The sequence below is a fragment of the Pantherophis guttatus genome, chromosome 6, assembly GCF_059756535.1.
Source record: "Pantherophis guttatus breed Tessera chromosome 6, ASM5975653v1, whole genome shotgun sequence".
Lineage (NCBI taxonomy): Eukaryota > Metazoa > Chordata > Lepidosauria > Squamata > Colubridae > Pantherophis > Pantherophis guttatus.
In genome coordinates, this window is record NC_142068.1 from 183,935 (window position 1) to 201,083 (window position 17,149).

Genomic DNA, 17,149 nt, shown 5'->3' on the forward strand with positions numbered 1-17,149 from the left:
GGATTGGGGGGACCTCAAGGCCCTTTGGCCTGTGGGCAAAGCATCTTGCACAGGAGTGGATACAGAGTGGACGGGCAGCAGAGTTCTGCCTACACTGCCGGGTGTCCAGCAAGGATCAGCCAATGTCCTGGGTGGCTCTGTTCTCACGTGCATTCAGACTGCCAACGCAAAGGGGCCAGTAGTTATGCAGAGCACGTGTGCAAGAGTTTGCATCCTCTGTGTAACACTGGCATTCCTCAAAGGTATACAGCCTTATGCAAGAAGATGGGGGGAGGCGGGCAAAGGAAAGATCCCCAGGCACGGAGGAAGAGGGAGGGGAAACGAGAAGCCTGCCAGGGACGTGCAGCCTCTCCTAGTCCCCCAGAGCAGGAGGCCAACCCCATTCAGGTCTCCCATTTTGGGATAATGAGAGCCAAAAAGTGACCAAGACGCTGCCCAAGCAGCCTCCTCTGGATGTGGCATAACTAGGTCCCAGTGGGAGGGGGCCCTTCAGAGAGCAACTGGTGGAGCTCTGGTGAGTTCTCCCCAAGGCCAGACCCTGAACTGGGTAGCCTGACTGGTTCTCAGCTCCCCTCCCTTCCTCCATGCTGCTGCTGCTCTCTCCCACCGACATCACTCACTACCATCACCCCCAAGCAGTTCTGGTCTCTGCTCCCCTGCAGGGCGGATCGTCAACATGAGCAGCATGCTGGGCCGAATGGCCAGGCCGATGCGCTCCTCCTACTGCATCTCCAAGTTTGGGGTGGAGGCCTTCAGCGACTGCCTGCGGCAGGAAATGTATCGCTGGGGTGTCTCGGTGGTGGCCATCGAGCCGAGCAACTTCATCGCAGCCACAGGGATCCTGACCCGCGAGGGCATCGAGGCCGAGGCCGAGCGCATGTGGCATGGGGCCAGTGAGGCCATCCGTGCAGAATACGGAGAGGCCGACTTCCAAGAGAAGCTCTCTCGGATGAAGGGCTTCGCGCACAGTGGCCTGCGGGACGTCTCCCTGGTCCTGGACGCCCTGACCGAAGCCCTCGCCGCACGTCACCCCTACAGCCGCTATACCCCCATGGAGGCCTCCTGGTGGTTCTGTCTGCAGGCCGCAACCCACCTGCCCACCGCCCTGGCCGACTGGCTCTTTGTCAGCTAGGCAGCCCCAGGTCGAATGGAGAAGCCGTCCCTTGGGGCCTCCTCCGAGGGGGTGGTCAAATCATGTCCAGGTGAATTAAAAGCAATCATAGTAGCCAAGATAGCTAGGTCAGGGGAAAAAATCCCAAATCCATTGAGACAATCTCTCTTAATCAGAGTGGCAGAAAGGGTCATAAGACAGAGCCAAGTTCTGAGCTTCCAGAACTCTCCCTAATGCAAGATGCTTAGATGGGGGCGGGGGGGGGGCACATTTTAACAGAATAAGAGTTGGCAGGAACCTTGGAGGTCTTCTAGTCCAACCCCCTGCTCAGGCAGGAAACTTGTAGAAGATGTTGCAAACCCTTATTTGCCTGGTTCACCCTTGAACCCCGAACACCATCCAGCCTTGCTTGATGATGGGAGTCCGCACGGCTGGAAACATCCTGATGGGAAGCGGCGATGGGACCCAAGTCGCCTGCAGAAAATGTGCCTTGCGTATGTGGTCCAAACTGTGTATGTAATTTCAACTGACTTTAATTAAACTACATTTTTAGATTTAATTACACTTGGCTTAATGTTTGCCCTGCCCCGCCTCCTTGCTGGAGCCTCAGTGCAGCATCTATTTCAACAGTTTTCTTGGATCAGGGAGCCCTCTGCCCATGCTCTGATGCCATTCGTGCCTTTTTAAAGTTCCCTTACATTAGAGAGATACGTCACTGGCCAGAAATTCTCTCTTGCAGGTGGAGCAGTTCTGTACTCCACATTCTGACTGCATCCCACAAGGTGCTAATGTGACACAATCTCTTGGTTCACACAGAACGAGCCATGAATTGGCCAGGATTGGCACTACCTGAACCTGGCATTCCGACCTGGCTAGGTCTGCTGGGCAAAGATGAAATCCAAGAAAGGGCCAAACCTGCTTTGGGATGAAAGCTTCCCTTTTCCACCGGGGGGGAGGGGGGGCTCTCGGGGACACCTTTTCAGGCAGCCAATCACCTAGTGCAGGTGGCACCAGAGCCAGCAGGGTGACTGGGCAGCCCAGATGCCCCTCTTGCACTTCCCTCGTGCAAGGGAGATGCCTGGAGCTGCACCTCTGCTCTGTTGGCACAGGGAGGATGGGGGGATATAATCAGACATAGCTGCGGGCTCTTTTGGCATAATATGACAAGTTGGGTTACTCAAGCAGCCCTTGTGGGGTGGTTGCATGGTTGGAGAGTCAGTGGAGGATAGCGAAGAGGGTGAAGCCTGCTGTGCGAATGCTGCCTCATGGCCCAGTCTTGCTCCCTGTTGGCATCGTCCCGAGGAAGACAAGCATAACTCTCCTCACAACTTTCCTCAGCCTTGTCTGCATCATGCACAGACTGGGCCTCCCCTCCCCAGCTCAGGGGGCAGAGGACGTCCCTCTCCTCCATAGCGGCCCCCCTGGGGTCTGTACATCCCCAGGGTGACCCTGGCTGTGCTGTTGCTAGGAGAATCCGGCCAGCTCGCTGCCAAGCAAGGGCCATAAACCCCCAAGGCCAAAGTCTGCTTACCTCAGGCAGCGACAGCAATGGGGAGGAAGAGGGTCCCTGCCGGGCCTGCTCGGCCCTAAAAGCCTTGCAGGGCCTCCCGCCATGCTGGCTGAGGGGACGCAGGGCTGCCCCCCTTACGCCAACTCCAGAGGGGTCTGGAAAGGGCAAGCAGCCAAGACTGGACTCCCACAACCCTCCCTGCAGTGTCCATGGAGGTTTTGGGCCTAGCCTTCCCTGCAGCTCCTGCCACCACCACCTTCCCGCAGCTGGGAGGGAGGAGCTGGCTAGAGACCCTTGCTGGCCTCCTCTCTGGGGTGGGGGCAGAACTGGCCAGCATTTCAGACCCAGTTCCTCTGCTGTGAGAACATTTCAGAGTGGTGGGGGGTTCTCCCAGGCTGCCCCCCACCCATCGCGGTCTCTGCAGCTGCCACTTTAAGCAAAGACTTTGCTGGGGGCTCAGGCACAGCCCGTTTCACTTTTGCACCCAGGTTACAGCGCCTTCCTGAGGCCTTGATCTATCCTGGCAGAGCCTTCGCTGCCACATGCCCATCCCTCCACTGCCAGGGGAGGAGGGTCTTCCTTGCCACAGGTAGGGCGTGTGAAGGGCAAATTAGTGAATTTTCCTGGCTTTGTTGCCCTCCCTCCTTCCAAAAGTCATCCTCCTCCTCAAGATGGGAGCGGGGCAGAAGATGAGTGCTGATTGATGACTGGTAGGTACATCCATCTGTCCGTACGTCCAGCTCACTTTGGTTTTGTTCCTTTCTGCCTTAAAGGTGATGGTCAATCCTCCTGGCTCTCCCTTATGTCTGCTCCTTCTCAGTGTTCCCAGGACCCATCAGCCTGCTCCGCTCTGGCCTTTACACCAATTTGGGGGGGGGGTGGCAGGAGAAGCACCGGAAACGCTGAGTTCATTTGCGGAGGCCAGGAAAAGGCAGTCGATGGATGACGGGTGGTGTGCAGGTAGAGAGAGAGAGAGAGAGAGACTGGTAAAGGCTCCCAGGGAGGAGAGACAGGCTGCCTGGATGTCAGCCCAGCAGGGTGGACAGGAGACAAAATGGAGTTCAAACTGACGATTTACTTAAGATCACTTACCTGGGGTTGCTCTACCAAAGACTCTGCAAAGAAATCAGACCCAGCTGGAGTTTAGCATTTAGTGGCTGAGGTGGGATTGTACCGGAAGGCAAGGAGAACTGTGTTCCTCCTGTAACACACCAACAATGGTTCCAGTATGATAAGGCCTCGCTGGCTCTTCCTGGCAGTCTAATTGCGTCCGTGGAGAAGTGGAGGGTGCCCATATCTGCCAGGCCAAGAGGGTTGAAGCTGTTGAATTGAAGCTCCTGCTTGCTGAAAATGGAAGAAAGTACATACAAGGCCGGATATACCTATAACTTGAAAGGGGATGAGCCCACCCTGCCATGGGGTCTGGGAACCTCTTTCCTCTGGTCGTGGGCCAGGCTGGCCCCCAGCCCGCCAATCTCTCTCTGTTCCACTGGGCTGCCCATGAGGCAGGCGCCTGGCAGGGCACAAAGTGGCAAAGGGCAATCTGTGTCCACAAGAGTCAGGAGACCGTCCTTCTGCACCCTGCTTTTTCCACACAGGAGGGACGGCGGCTCCTGCGGCCTGGCCTGACACCCACCACTGGGGATCGCAGGTGGGCTTTGGGGCAGGGGAACCGGATTCCCCTTTGCTCACAGTTCCACCAATTTCGTTACACCAGGCCTGATGCTCTTGCAAATCTTCCCTGCAGCTAGTGAGAAGCTGAGCCGGGTGGGGAGGAGGAACAGCTGTGCTGGGCGGGGGCAGAGCTGTCCTTGCTTAGAGGACCCTCTCCCAAAGACCACCATGCAGAGAGAAGGCAAACTCAACATAGTAGTTGTACATTTTTTCACCAGGCGCTCGCTGTCAAGGTTCTGACTGATGAACCCAACCAAGGCAGCAAATTGAGATGATCAGGTCTCTTTAAGCATAACTTTGAGTACATCATTTTGGCACGCATGAAGCCGTGGGAAATGCGGAACCCGAATGCCATTTTGTGGAAAAGGCAAATTCTGGGTTGAGGATCATTGTGAGGAAACATGAAGATCAAACTGCCAAAGCCACAGTTCAAACTGCAGGTCCCCTGCCTCTCTGGTCTCCTTCCCAGTGGGACAGATTGAGCAGAGCCCCAGGCAGAAAAGGGGAAAGATTTTAAAGCCTGTAAAAAAGGCAAGAACTTCTGGGTGCTCTGGAAAGGTATTGGGGGGTGGGGCAGGAGCCTTGACCTTGTTCACGATGCCTTTTCACAGCCTGGCCTCCTGCTGGGAGCCCCCCTCCCCTCCTTTCTCCTTTGGGGCCCTCCGTAGCGACTTCCAGGCACAGGTGAGCCAACGGGCATGTTTCTTCCTTCAAAAAAGGCCTTGTCCGGCCAGGGATGTTCCAGGCCTGATTCTGAATGACGTCACAGAACTTCATCCCGTAAGGTCCAGTGATGTCACACTGCGGAAGGCAGCCTGCTCCACAGGGCACGTTGGAGCCAACAGGTGCTGCTCTTCCTTGTGAGTAAGCTCATGCCATGTTGCTGTGACGACCTCAGAGAAGGGGCCCAGGGGCTGTTTTTGGGTGAAACACCCCCATAAGGAGAAGGGAAGGGGACTGTGGGCAAACTCTCCCAATAAAGTGCCTTTCCGTTGTCCTGCAGAGTCCCCTTCCTGATCTGGGCTGCCTTGAAGGGCTGACAGCCAGCGGCCTCACAGAGGCTGCTGCTGCTGCTGCTGCTGCTGCTGTGGGAGAGAGAGTGGGGCATGGGGTCGGGTCACCTCAGCTGCCCCCTTCAGGCCTGCAGAAGATAACCTGGGAAGGGGGCAGCTGGAGGCGGCTCTGCAGAGAGACCCACTGGCCTGGGGCCTCTTTCTCCCTCCGGGTGCGACCCGCCTGGGCTTCTCCAAGCAGAGCAGAGAGGATGATGCGGCTGATGCAGAGCAGAGCGACCTTGGACACGTGGAGGCAGCTGTGGAGCAAGTCGACAGCTATGTCCGGGCTCAGGTACTATGGCTCAGCCGCCACGGAGCAGCCCAATACCTGATCACCAGGTGCATTTAGCATGCCTGTTGGTCAGAAAGATTCTACGGGACTCCTGACCCTCTTGCCCCATAGGCTGCCAGGGCTCTCCTGCTGGGGCTTTGTTTGGCAGGGGCAGCAGCAGAAGGGGTGGAGACATGAACCATCAAAGGAGCCATGTTGCCAGTGGGACCAGGAGGCAGCCCCACAGCCTGGAGAGCTTCAGTGGGCCAGCCTTTGTGTTCAGACGTGGAACCAGACGGGAGGGGGAGCATGCACCCCTGCCCTTAAGAGAGATCCCTTGGCCCTGCTAGCCAAGGAACAGGAGCACTGCCAGGGAAGGGACCGCACTGCAAGGCTGGCCAGGCTTGGCAGGACAGATTGTGGGAAGACAGTGGCCAGTGGAATAGCCCCCTGCATCGGCTCGGGAGGGGAGACGGAGTCCCGCCAGTGGTAGGTTTCAAAAATTTTCACTACCGGTTCGGTGGGCGTGGCTAGGTGGGCCCCTGTGACTGAGTGGGTGTGGCCAACTTGACATAACTCATGTCCATGCTCATTCAGTCACATGACACACACACACCCCAACCTAGCCACGACCACAGGAAAAGGTATTAATTTTGGAATTTCCACCTGTCTACTCCCGCCCTCCCTTCACCAGTCGCCCCTGTTTCCCCTCCTTTAGCAGCCCTGGCCCTAGCCCCGCTTCCTCCCCAACCACCGCCTCTTTGTTCAGGCTGATTACCTTTTGCGGCAGCTGGTCCAGAGTCCAGAAGGCAAGCTGACTGGAGTTTTCGACGGCCCCCTGCCTGCTGCCGCTGCTGGAAAGTGGCTGACAAAGAGGTGGCGGCTGGCCGCAGGCTGCCGAAAAGTACCAGAGGTCAGGGGAAAAGGTGCCGCCGTCGCTGCCATGGTCTTCATGCAGGCGCATCCCATTGGATTTGCAAGGCAATGGGATGCACATGCGCAAAGACCGTGGCTGCGATGAACTTGGCATGCGGGATGAGCAAGCAGCAACCGGTGGACCGGTTCTGGGGCGTGGCCAGCTGGCCATCACTACCAGTTCGGTGACCTTGGCCAAATTTCCACCAACGGTTTACACAAACTGGTGTGAACCTGCTGAATACCACCTCTGAGTCAGAAGCAGCCATGGCTCGGCAATTTCGGCCCTGAAATTTGTTCCAAGGCTACACCCTGCAAAAAACACAGGAGTCCGGGTTTACATAACATCTCTGCCTGGCTTATTGGGGGTTCCATGTGAATAAAACCAAAGAAGATGGGAGCCAAAATGAATCTTCACAAAGATGCCCCTGGGGAGCAATGGAGGAAGAAAGGGGCATCTGGCCAAAGGCAGGGTGAAGAGCCCCTCTTCAGGGCACCTTAGAGATCACAGGAGGGCCAGGGGCAGTTCGGCTCTCTGGGGGAACCGCACTCTAGGTGCTGCTCCAGTGAAGGTGGGCTCCCTGGTCTCCATAGGTGGCACTGTGCCAACCCAGCCAGATGGAAATCCTAAACTGGGCAGTTCAAGGGGTTGGTAGAGGCCCATTCCCACCTTCAGTGACTAATGGCATCTCCTTTCGCAGGCTTCTGTCTCCTTCCTATTTTGTGACTGACCAGAAAGTAAAATATTCTAGAAAAATCAAGACGGTAAGGAAGACCGACCAACAAGATGGCTGCATCTCCTTTAGAAGTGGCTTTGCGCATCTAGACTGGGATGGGGAAACCTCACTGGCTCATGGTCCAGGGGCACCATAGCGACCCCACCTGAAGAGAGACTGGGGCAACCAGCCTCAAGCTCTCTCTCGGGGGCGGGGTGTCTGTGGAGGCGTTTCAGGGCCACGTGTGAAGACCTGGTCTGCATCTGCCAGCTTCTTTCCCAGCACGGAAACTGCTGCCCAATGAGCCTAAACAAGGGGAGGATTCAGGCAGCAACCAGCAGCTCCCATTTGGCCAAATGCTCCAGGGTGGCATCTCCAAAAGGGGGAGGGGGCTTGCTCTGTGCTCCCCACTAGCTCAGGGTCCTGAACTTCAATGTGTGTGTGTGTGTGTGTGTGTGTGTGTGTGTGTATGTGTGAGAACGCAGGGTCAGCCGTCCGCAAGTCAGGCTAAACAGGAGTATTTTCCGCTAGGAATCAACATCGTTTGTGGAAAACCTATTCAATGGACAGTTGGAGCCTAAAAACCTCCTTCCTTTCCCCTCAGGTAGGTGGGTCAGGGCACATAGGAGGGGTTTGAAGGGTGCTGCCGGGCAAGACCGCTGACCAGCCCCAGGTGCTCGGGGTTGGCAGTGAATCTCCTGTCCTGGCAGCCTCTCCGTTGCCCTCAGCTCTCTCTCCGGAGCAGGCCCAGGTCTTGCAAGCCATGGTGGATCCCTGCGTCCGATTCTTTGAGGTAAGGCCAACAGAGGTTTCCCTCCTCCTGAGCTCCCCCAAGAGAAAGTCCTGGCAGGAGGGCTGTGCTGGCTTTGTTTCTGTCTGAAAACCGGCAGGAAGTCAACGACGCAGCTGCCAATGAAGAGCTGGGCAGCATCGAAGAGGAGACCGTGGCGGGCCTCAAGTCGATGGGCTGCTTTGGGCTGCAGGTGCCAGAGGAGCTGGGGGGCATCGGACTGACCAACACCCAGGTGAGGCTCTTGCGAGACTCCTGGAGGGAAGCAGGGGGTCCTCCTTGTCCATCCTCCCCCAGACACAGGGACAGAGCCACCACTGAGGGTGGGGGGCACTTACCCGCCTCCCATGCAGAAGCAGCAAAGTCAGAGGAAAGGTCCCTCCTCTCCTGTCGCTCCCTGGCTCCTGGGCCAGCAGCCGAGGGCAGAAAGGCTGGTGAGGGCCCCCCTCCTTATGGCTGCTGGGAGGGCAAGGGGCGGCACAGGGACTAAGAGAAAAGGTTCCTTGCAGCTCAGGGCTGTCCTGGGGGTGGGGGGTTTGTCCTGGGCGCTCTCTGAGCTCGGCTGTTTCCTTGCAGAGATTTCACGACCCAGCCAGGGAACTGGCACTAGGAGGGAGTGGGCTTGGCTCTGTTTATAAACAATATAGGTGGTCCTAAACTTATGACCACAATTCAGCCCAATCGCTGCTAAGCAAGATACAGTAGTAGCCAAAATTGTGGAAACCTTTTGGGAAAAGTATTTTTGAGGTTTGATGGCTAATAACACCACTTTTTTTGGAGTTTCAAGATAATCATATTCCACTGCTGGAATGGCCTGGGAATAGCCCAGACCTTAACCCAATTGAAAATCTATGGAGCCAACTAAAGAAACTTGTTACTCAGATGCGACCCAGCAATAAAACCCAGTTAACAGAAGCAATCATTCAATCTTGGTTTTACATTATAACAGCTGCAGAACTAAAAGACTTGGTTCACTCCATGGGAAGACGTTGTAAGGCCATAATTCATGCTAAAGGTGACCCAACTAAGGATTAACTGACATGGTGATCATTTTTGTATATCTCGTTTTTTCTACGTTTCACTTTTCTTTATACTGTAACTACTATTCTAATAGCAAATCCTTCATAAAAGTTATTGTATTACATTCTTGATTAAATTATCTTTCCATTGATATGTAATTTTATGGTATTACTCCCAAAAAAAATGGTGTTATTAGCTAGTTTTAGAAAATACACTTTTCCCAAAAGGGTTTCACAATTTTGGCCATTACTGTAGTTGTTAAGTACATTTTGCCCCATTTTACGACCTTTCTTGCCACGAGTGTTAAGTGAATCACTGCAGTTGCTAGTAAACGTTGTTAAGTGAATCTGGCTTCCCCATTGACTTCGCTTGTCAGAAGGCGGCAAAAGGGGGTCATGTGACCCTGGGACACCGCGACTGTCATAAACAGGCCAAGCATCCGAATCCTGATCATGTGACCATGGAGATGCTGCACCAGTGACAAGAGTGGTCATAAATCAGGTTTTTCAGTGCTGTTGTAACTCCAAATGGTCACTAAACAAATGGCTGTAAGTCAAGGACTGCCTGAAGGCTTGTCAGGCCAGTCTTGGTAGCTCCTTGATTTAGGTATTTTTTACTGCTTGTTTGTTTGCCTGGAGTTAATCCCTGTTTATCAATTCAGACCAATAATCAGGCAGGAAACGGCCGAATCAAAGGACAACTGAGGAGAAAACAACCACATTCCCACCAACCCCAGCAGGGCAGCCGCTGGGTGTAAGCAGAGAGCAGACGCCTCTCCCTGTTTTAGCACCGAAGATCTTCCCTAGTTAGAGACAGCCAAGCTCAGAGAGCCCCAAGTCACCAACGGAGGGGGGCGGGGGGGGAGGGCTGATACGGCCCTCTGTAGCCTCCTGATAATGTGCTTCCTCCTCCTCCTCCTCCTCCTCCTCCTCCTCCTCCTCCTCCTCCTCCTCCGTGGCAGTACGCTCGCATGGTGGAAGTGGTTGGGATGCATGATCTCGGCGTGGGCATCACCCTTGGTGCCCACCAGTCTATTGGCTTCAAGGGCATCCTCCTCTTTGGAAACAAGAGCCAAAAGGAAAAATACCTCCCCAGGCTGGCATCTGGTAGGCTAAGTGCCACCCCCCCCCTAAACACAGTGGCTGAGCGAGGGTTCCCCAAGCGAAAGGACTAGGTGGAGAGACAGCTGTGCCTGGCATGAGCTGAGCCAGGAAGGGGCAGGAGTGGGCCCAGATCTCAACACACGATGTGCCTGTACGTGTGAATATCTGCTAGGTCTGGCCTCTTGCTCCCCCCCCGCCCCCAAAAAAACAAAACATGGATGGAAGCAAGAATTAATCTCTTGGTACTGTTTCTGAAGGCCAGAGAGCTGCAGGGATTAGGAGGGTGGGAAGGGGTCCTTGGAGGGTATAAGGAGTGACGGCCCTTGGCAAGGCTGCCGCTGTCTCCCAGGAAGTCTCCTCTCTCTCATCCCAGGTGAGGCATACGCGGCCTTCTGCCTGACCGAACCGTCGAGTGGCTCAGACGCAGCCTCCATCCAGACAGCGGCTGAGCTCAGCCCCTGCGGGGGCTTCTACACACTCAATGGGAGCAAGATCTGGATCAGGTGAGGAGCAGGAGGTGGGGAGGGGTTGCTGAGCTGGGCAGAGGACTCTGTGGCATGGGTGGTTCCCAAGCTGATTGCTGGGCTCCACGGCTGGTGGCCAGCCGCTAGCCTGGTCTGCCTCACTTCCCTTCCAGCAATGGGGGCACGGCCGAGGTTTTCACGGTGTTTGCCAAGACTCGCATCAAGAATGTAACCACGGGGGAGGAAACGGACAAGATCTCGGCCTTCATAGTGGAGCGAGCTTTTGGGGGGGTGAGCAGGTGAGTCAAGGAGGCCCTGTGAGAGTAAGGGGCTGCAATGCCGCCAGTGGTCAGCCCTGGGCGAGTGGCCTGCCTTTCCCTCCCTCATCCATTCTGAAGCTCATCACTGTCCCCTCCCTGAGAGGGAGGGCTGCCCAGCGGAGCCAACTGTGATGGGCAGCTGTGATCTGCCCTATTCCCTCTGTGTCTGTGCCCTGCAGCGGCCCTCCGGAGCAAAAGATGGGGATCCAGTGCTCCAACACGGCCGAGGTGCACTTTGAGGATGTGAAGGTGCCCGCGGAGAACCTGCTGGGGGGGCTTGGCAGAGGCTTCCAGGTGGCCATGCACATCCTCAACAATGGCCGCTTCGGCATGGCTTCAGCACTGGCCGGCACCATGCGCAGAGTCCTCCTCAAGGCGGTATGCTGGCAAGGAGGCCATGATGGCTGCGGTAGGGGGGCCCTGGTCCTGGCCGAGGGGGCTCTACCCGTCTTGAGGTTCCTTACTCTTGGTCTGCATAGGTGGATCACGCGGCAGACCGGCAGCAGTTTGGAAAAGCAATCAGCCGCTTTGGGGCCATTCAGGAGAAACTGGCACACATGGCCATGTTGCTCTACGTGACTGAAGTGAGTGCGGCTGGCCAGCCCCTTCTTGGGTTCCCCCCTCGGTCCCTCGATTGATATAAAATCCCCTGCAAGATGGGCTTCAGGTTGCTGCCGTAGACGCCCCCCCCCAACTTGAGGGGTGGCACAGCCTCAGAGGGCAGGGCCCTGGTGTGAAGCTGCCCATCTATGCCCTGCCCCTTGCAGGCCATGGCCTACGTGCTGAGTGCTAACATGGACATGAAGGTGCCCGACTACAAGCTGGAGGCGGCCATCAGCAAGATCTTTGCCTCCGTAAGTGGGTCTGGTGGGGGGCAGCCCTGCTTTTCAGGAGGTGGTGAGCAGCAGCTGTGGAGACTTTCCCTGATCCCCAGCAGTGGAGGGAAGTGGGGCAGATGGCCGTTGGCACCCTGCTGCGTAAGTGGGGCACTCTCTGGGTCGAGAGGCCCCGGCTATCTCTGGCCAGATCTCCATGGCTGGTCAACCAGCCTTCGGCTGCAGCCCCAGAGCCTCTTGGAGCCACAGCTGGGGAGGCTGGGCCAGTCAGCCTTGCTATTCGTGTCCCCAGGAGGCAGCCTGGACTGTGACTGACGAAAGCATCCAGATCCTGGGTGGGATGGGGTACATGAAGGTAAGTGCCCACTGGGCTGGGTGGGGTCTCCCAGGTCAGGACATGGACCGGCTCCTCCCAGGCCAGGTCGGGGCCCAACAAGATCCCCTGCAGGCTGCTGCTTTCCCTGGGCAGGAGACGGGCGTGGAGAAAGTCATGCGCGACTTGAGGATCTTCCGCATTTTCGAGGGCACCAACGACATTCTCCGCTTGTTTGTGGCTCTGTCGGGCATGGAGGCAAGTGAGGCCAGCTTTGGAAGCCAGTGTGGTCCTCTCAGGCAGCCCATCCAGGACAAGCAGAGCCTGAAGCCCTGGGATTCCCCCCCCCCACCCTCCCCGTGAGAAGCTGCTTCTGGGTGGCTCTGAAGGAGGGGCTGTAACAGAGAGAGCCCTCTTCAGAGTCAGCCTGGATCTTTGCTCTCCCCACAGCTGAACGTGCAAAAGCCTTTCCGCTCCTTTGCAGTTTGCACAGCCACCCACTTCCCCCTCCATCCCCGTCAGAGGCCCTTGAGCAGCAGCCTCCCTCTTACAGCCCTGGCAAAGCACGCCCCCCCCCCCTCGTTGCCTGGGTGCCTGGGAAAAGACGCTCTTGTCCCTGCCCGCTTGCTAGGCTACAGCATCCCTCTCCCTGAAGCACAGCCATCCTGCCCCAGCGCCCTGAAGTGTGTATGTCTGTGTGTGTGTGGGGGGGAGATTGGGGACAGAACCTGCTCTCTGCTCTCAGTATGCCGGGCAGACCCTGAGCGGCCTGCGCAAGAACCTTTCCGACCCCCTGCTGCACACGGGAGCCATCTACAAGGAGGTGGTGATGCGAGCAAAACGGTGAGGCTCCTCCCTGGGGGAAATCAGGGTCTGAGGAGGCGCCCCCAACAGCTGCACCCAAGATGCCCCTGCCTCCACCAGGGCTTCCAAGGCCTGCTGCTGATCCCCCCTCCCCCCGGTGCCACACCCCTATTCAGCAGATGCCCCGCTGTCTTTTTCTCCTGCAGCAAAGTCGGGGTCCCCACTGGCCAGACGCTGCAGGGCCTCGTCCACCCAGAACTGGAAGACTGTGCTGCTCTGGTGAGAGACCTGGGTGAGACCCAGCAGGGCGGGCAGCTTTCTCTGGGCATACTGGCCAGTTGGCAGCCAAGTAACCTTCTCTGTTCCAAGCTCCTCTGTCCAAAGAAACCTTCCATGCAGCTGGCCAATACCTTCTGGCCAGACGCTGAGGGGCCTCGTCCAAGGGACACCCTGAGCCCTTCTGGACGGAGCTTTCCTCAAACCCTTTTCTTACTGGACCCCCTTCCTAAGAACCAGAGTTAGAAGTTGCCCTGAGGGGCTTCCAAGAACGACTCCCCTCCTCCAGGGGTTGCTCCTGGGTATCCCCAGGAAAGCAGCCAAGATGGCTTTCCTACGCACCTCTTCCTCCGGGGGAAGCAGGTAATGCCCGTCCGCTCCCCACAGCCACCCCACACTGGGGCCCCAGGCTCAGCAGCTGTGCGAGAATAGCTGGGGAGGGGAACATCTGGAGGAGAGGGCACTTGCTTTGTGGTCCATGGGGCCACATTCAGCTGAGCCGTGCCCCCCCCCCTGGTTTCGCTCCTCTCCTGCAAGGTCACCAGAGCTGTGGAGCTGTTTGGAGAGACCATCGAGAGTCTGCTCTTGAAGTATGGCGCAGCAGTGACAGGTACAGGCCCCAAGAGAAGTGGGTTGCAGGGCATCTTGGATGCCCATTGTAGACACTCCTTTATGGCACCCAGAGGCCTCTAATGGAGCTCAGGGCTGCAGCTGTGGGGAAACCTTGGCCAGCTCGATTCTCTTGTAGGGGGAAGGGAGGAATTCACTGTTAGAGGCCCCTCTGGAGCCTGGATAGCTCTGCAGACAAGGCACTGTAATTTAACACCAGCTGTCTGCAATTAAAGTAAGTTTGAATCTCACCAGGCTCAAGGTTGACTCAACCTTCCATCCTTTCTAAGGTAGGTAAATTGAGGACCCGGTTTGTGGGGGCAATAAGCTGACTTTGTATAAAATATACAAAAGGATGAAGGCTATTGCTTGACGCACTGTAAGCCGCCCTGAGTCTTCGGAGAAGGGCGGCATATAAATCAAATTAAAAAAAAAAAAAAAAACTGTCCCAGCCAAGCCAAAGAGACAGCTGTTTCCACTGTGGAAATGGGGGGGGAGGGGAATGGTCCTTCACGGGACATTCTGCAGGACCCACAGCAGTATCCGGAGTTGCTGCAGAGGCAGCTGGACGAAGGTGCTGGGTGAGGGCTATCCAGGGGCCTGACCTACCCTTCCTGGACTCTCCCCAGACAAGCAGTTCCACCTGAGGCGCATTGCAGACGCTGCCATAGACACCTATGCCATGGCTGTGGCTTTATCCAGGTAGGAGGAAGGAGGTGGGACAGGATAGGAAGCAGGTGCCTGCAAAACAAGCCTCATCTATCCCCCCCTTCCAGGGCCAGCCGCACCCTCTCCCTGGGCCAGCCCACTGCTCAGCATGAGAAGCTTTTGTGCCAGACGTGGTGCCAGCAGGTAAGACAGACAGGTGCAGCTCCTGGGCTCTGCTTACTCTTGGGCAACACTGCTTGTTGGTGGATTCCTAGTTTGGGGACCCCCTGCCAGAGCCCTGCCGGCTTTCATCCTCTGCCTTCCACCCCTTCCCTTTCACAGCCTGCTGTCTCCTCCCAAGCTATGGGGCAAGAGGCAAGATGGAGCATGACAGCCCCTGTTCCCTACCCCAGTGGTCCCCAACCCCCGGTCCGCGGACCGGTGCCGGGCCGTGGAGTACCTGGCACCGGGCCGCACAGCGGCCGGGGGACATGAACGCTGCAGCGCAAAGGCTCCTGGGCCGTGCGCAAAAGCTCCTGGGCCGTGCGCAAAGGCTCCAGGGAAGAGAGCCCCGCGCAGGTACGCACGTGTGGCCCAAAGCCCCCACCCCTGCGCGCGCTCAGCGGGCCACGGTAAAATTATCAAAGGCTGATTGGTCCACGGCGATAAAAAGGTTGGGGACCACTGCCCTACCCCATCAGTGGGAATTGGGAGGGGGGATTAGGCTTCAGCAAAAGGCCTGGCAGTAGCCACAGAATCCTCCAAGCAGTCTGGCTCTAACCTCAGCTGAGGGCCTTCTTAGAGCCCAGCCAGATCAGCGCAGAAGCCACATCAGGGACCCTTGCCTTGGCCTAGCCTTGAAGGAGCAGCACCCTCACCTCAAATCATGGCATCTCTGACTGGCCTGAAGAGTGCCGTACCCTCCTGCTTCATTCAGCACCACTGAGCAGTGGGTCTTCAAAAGAAGGACTGAGGGTGACATGATAGCAGTCCTCCAATATTTGAGGGGCTGCCCCAAAGAAGAGGGAGTTCACCTATTCTCCAAAGCAGCTGAAGTCCCAAAGATGCTTTTTTTCAAGAGGCAACCGGACTTTCTGGTTTTTCTTTGAAGACGTTTCGCTTCTCATCCAAAAAGCTTTTTCAGCTCTTCAAATGTCTTCAAAGAAAAACCAGAAAGTCCAGTTGCCTCTTGAAAAAAGCATCTTTGGGACAACCATGACCTGGATGACTGAGAATTTCCATAGACAAAGCACCTGAAGGCAGGACAAGAAGCAATGGATGGAAACTAATCAAGGACAGAACCAACCTAGAACTCAGGGAGAAATTTCCTGACACTCAGAACAATCAGTGGAACAGCTTGCCTCCCAGAAGTTGTGGGTGCTCCAATACTGGAAGTTTTTAAGAAGAAATTGGACAGTCATTTGTGTGCAATGGCAGAAGGTCTCTTGCTTGAGTAGGGGGTTGGACTAGGTCCCTTCCAACTGTTATTCATGGGGATAAAAGCATGGCTTCCACCCTTTTGCCAGAAGGGCACATGGTGAGACCAGTGGTGAGATCTTACAAAAACATTGTACATCTTGTCTTCACTTTGGAGAGGGGGTGGGTGGACTGATCCAGGCTTCTCTCTCTGTGTAGGCCTTCCTGCGTGTGCAGGCGTCTCTGCAGGAAGCCAAATCTGCCAGCTGGGAAGAGGTCTTCACCAGCATGAAGCTGATCTCAGATGCCTTAGTGCAGCACAGAAGCACTGTGGCTTCCCATCCCCTGGGCTTTTAAAACTAGGGATTTTGTTTAGCATGGAACCAAATAAATGCTTATATTATCCTTCTACTAAAGCAGTCTTCACATGATTTGCTGGTGTCTCTGTGCTCTTGTTGTTGTGTACTGGCAGCTCTTCACATCTGGAGAACTGACTGACTGGCATTCAAGATGCATTGGAGTGTGGGGAAGGGCCTAGGAGGTCCTGGAGGTTAAATGATAATTTGTTTAGATACGAAGAAAATGTAACAGAGTGTAAAAAAATTATGAAAGAGTTTTTTGCTATGAATATGCAAAAGGGTACATCTATGGAAATGGTATGGGATGCAAGTAAAGCCTACATGCGAGGAATTTTGATATATTTGAATAATAAATATAGAAAGAAACAGGCGGCAAAAAGAAAAGAATTAGAAGAGGAGATTAATAAACAGGAACGGGCTTTAATAGCCAACCCAACAGATAAGAAAATTAAAGAGGCAATCAATTTATTGAAGGGTCAGTTTAATATGTTAATAGCAGATCAAGTGGCAACCAACTTACAATATGCAAAACATAATACTTTTTGTAACGCCAATAAACCAGGCAGGTGGTTGGCATATTTGTTAAGGAAAAAGCAGAAAGCAAGGATAATAGAGAAAATAAAATACAAGGGTAAGGAGGTTTATGAGCAAGAATTGATTAAAAAAGCTTTTTTAGAGTTTTATTCAAGGCTGTATACTGGTGATAAAATTCAAGATATAGATATAGATAGATATCTGCAGAAAGAGAATATTTGTATAACTTCAAAAGAGCAGAGGGATAGCTTAAATCAATTGATAACTTCCGAGGAAATTATGTTTGCAATTAAGCAGTTGAAAGTGGGTAAAGCTCCTGGAACGGGTGGTTTGACAGCTATTTATTATAAAAGTTTACAGGAGGAAATGGTGGAACCACTGAAGGAATTATTCAATAATATACAA

The 17,149-nt window shown here is 55.2% G+C and overlaps 3 protein-coding genes across 7 annotated transcripts in view; 2 read left to right on the forward strand and 1 right to left on the reverse strand.

Annotated features, from left to right (window-relative positions):
• Nucleotides 1-1,670, forward strand: part of LOC117669844 (D-beta-hydroxybutyrate dehydrogenase, mitochondrial-like) — a 5,390-nt gene extending 3,720 nt beyond the window's left edge. Inside the window, exon 5 of the mRNA XM_034424583.3 lies at nucleotides 663-1,670. Within this exon, the coding sequence (XP_034280474.2) occupies nucleotides 663-1,132 (470 nt within the window). The 3' untranslated portion in view covers nucleotides 1,133-1,670. The remainder of the gene's footprint in view (nucleotides 1-662) is intronic.
• The window catches only part of BDH1 (3-hydroxybutyrate dehydrogenase 1), a 20,229-nt gene extending 15,175 nt beyond the window's left edge, over nucleotides 1-5,054 (reverse strand). Inside the window, exons 1-2 of the mRNA XM_034424586.3 lie at nucleotides 4,883-5,054; nucleotides 3,714-3,822 (exon numbers count right to left, since the gene is read on the reverse strand). The gene's annotated coding sequence lies outside the window, so the exon portion shown is untranslated. The remainder of the gene's footprint in view (nucleotides 1-3,713; nucleotides 3,823-4,882) is intronic.
• LOC117669843 (very long-chain acyl-CoA dehydrogenase, mitochondrial-like) lies at nucleotides 1,665-16,262 on the forward strand. Of its 5 annotated transcripts, none has more exons than XM_034424579.3 (20): nucleotides 1,665-5,155; nucleotides 5,550-5,642; nucleotides 7,238-7,301; nucleotides 7,784-7,856; nucleotides 7,981-8,045; nucleotides 8,143-8,277; nucleotides 10,024-10,168; nucleotides 10,539-10,668; nucleotides 10,803-10,928; nucleotides 11,129-11,327; nucleotides 11,429-11,533; nucleotides 11,717-11,803; nucleotides 12,078-12,140; nucleotides 12,255-12,356; nucleotides 12,844-12,941; nucleotides 13,109-13,181; nucleotides 13,716-13,788; nucleotides 14,417-14,489; nucleotides 14,564-14,639; nucleotides 16,071-16,262. In XM_034424579.3, exons 1-20 carry the CDS (start codon nucleotides 4,893-4,895, stop codon nucleotides 16,206-16,208), a joined length of 2,181 nt encoding a protein of 726 aa, XP_034280470.1. In that variant the 5' UTR covers nucleotides 1,665-4,892; the 3' UTR covers nucleotides 16,209-16,262. The 5 variants fall into 5 exon arrangements, with proteins under 5 accessions (XP_034280470.1, XP_034280469.1, XP_034280472.1 ...); XM_034424578.3 differs by having other exon boundaries at nucleotides 4,344-5,155; nucleotides 7,963-8,045; XM_087871977.1 differs by having other exon boundaries at nucleotides 5,020-5,155; nucleotides 5,299-5,642.
• The last annotated feature ends 887 nt before the right edge of the window (nucleotides 16,263-17,149 follow it).

Coding starts and splice junctions, on each gene's coding strand:
- LOC117669843 (XM_034424578.3), top strand. CDS start 4,893: ATGCCTTTTCACAGCCTGGCCTCCTGCTGGGAGCCCCCCTCCCCTCCT. Junction 5,643..7,237: donor ACAGCTATGTCCGGGCTCAG/GTACTATGGCTC, acceptor CTCCTTTCGCAG/GCTTCTGTCTCCTTCCTATT. Junction 13,789..14,416: donor GTATGGCGCAGCAGTGACAG/GTACAGGCCCCA, acceptor GACTCTCCCCAG/ACAAGCAGTTCCACCTGAGG.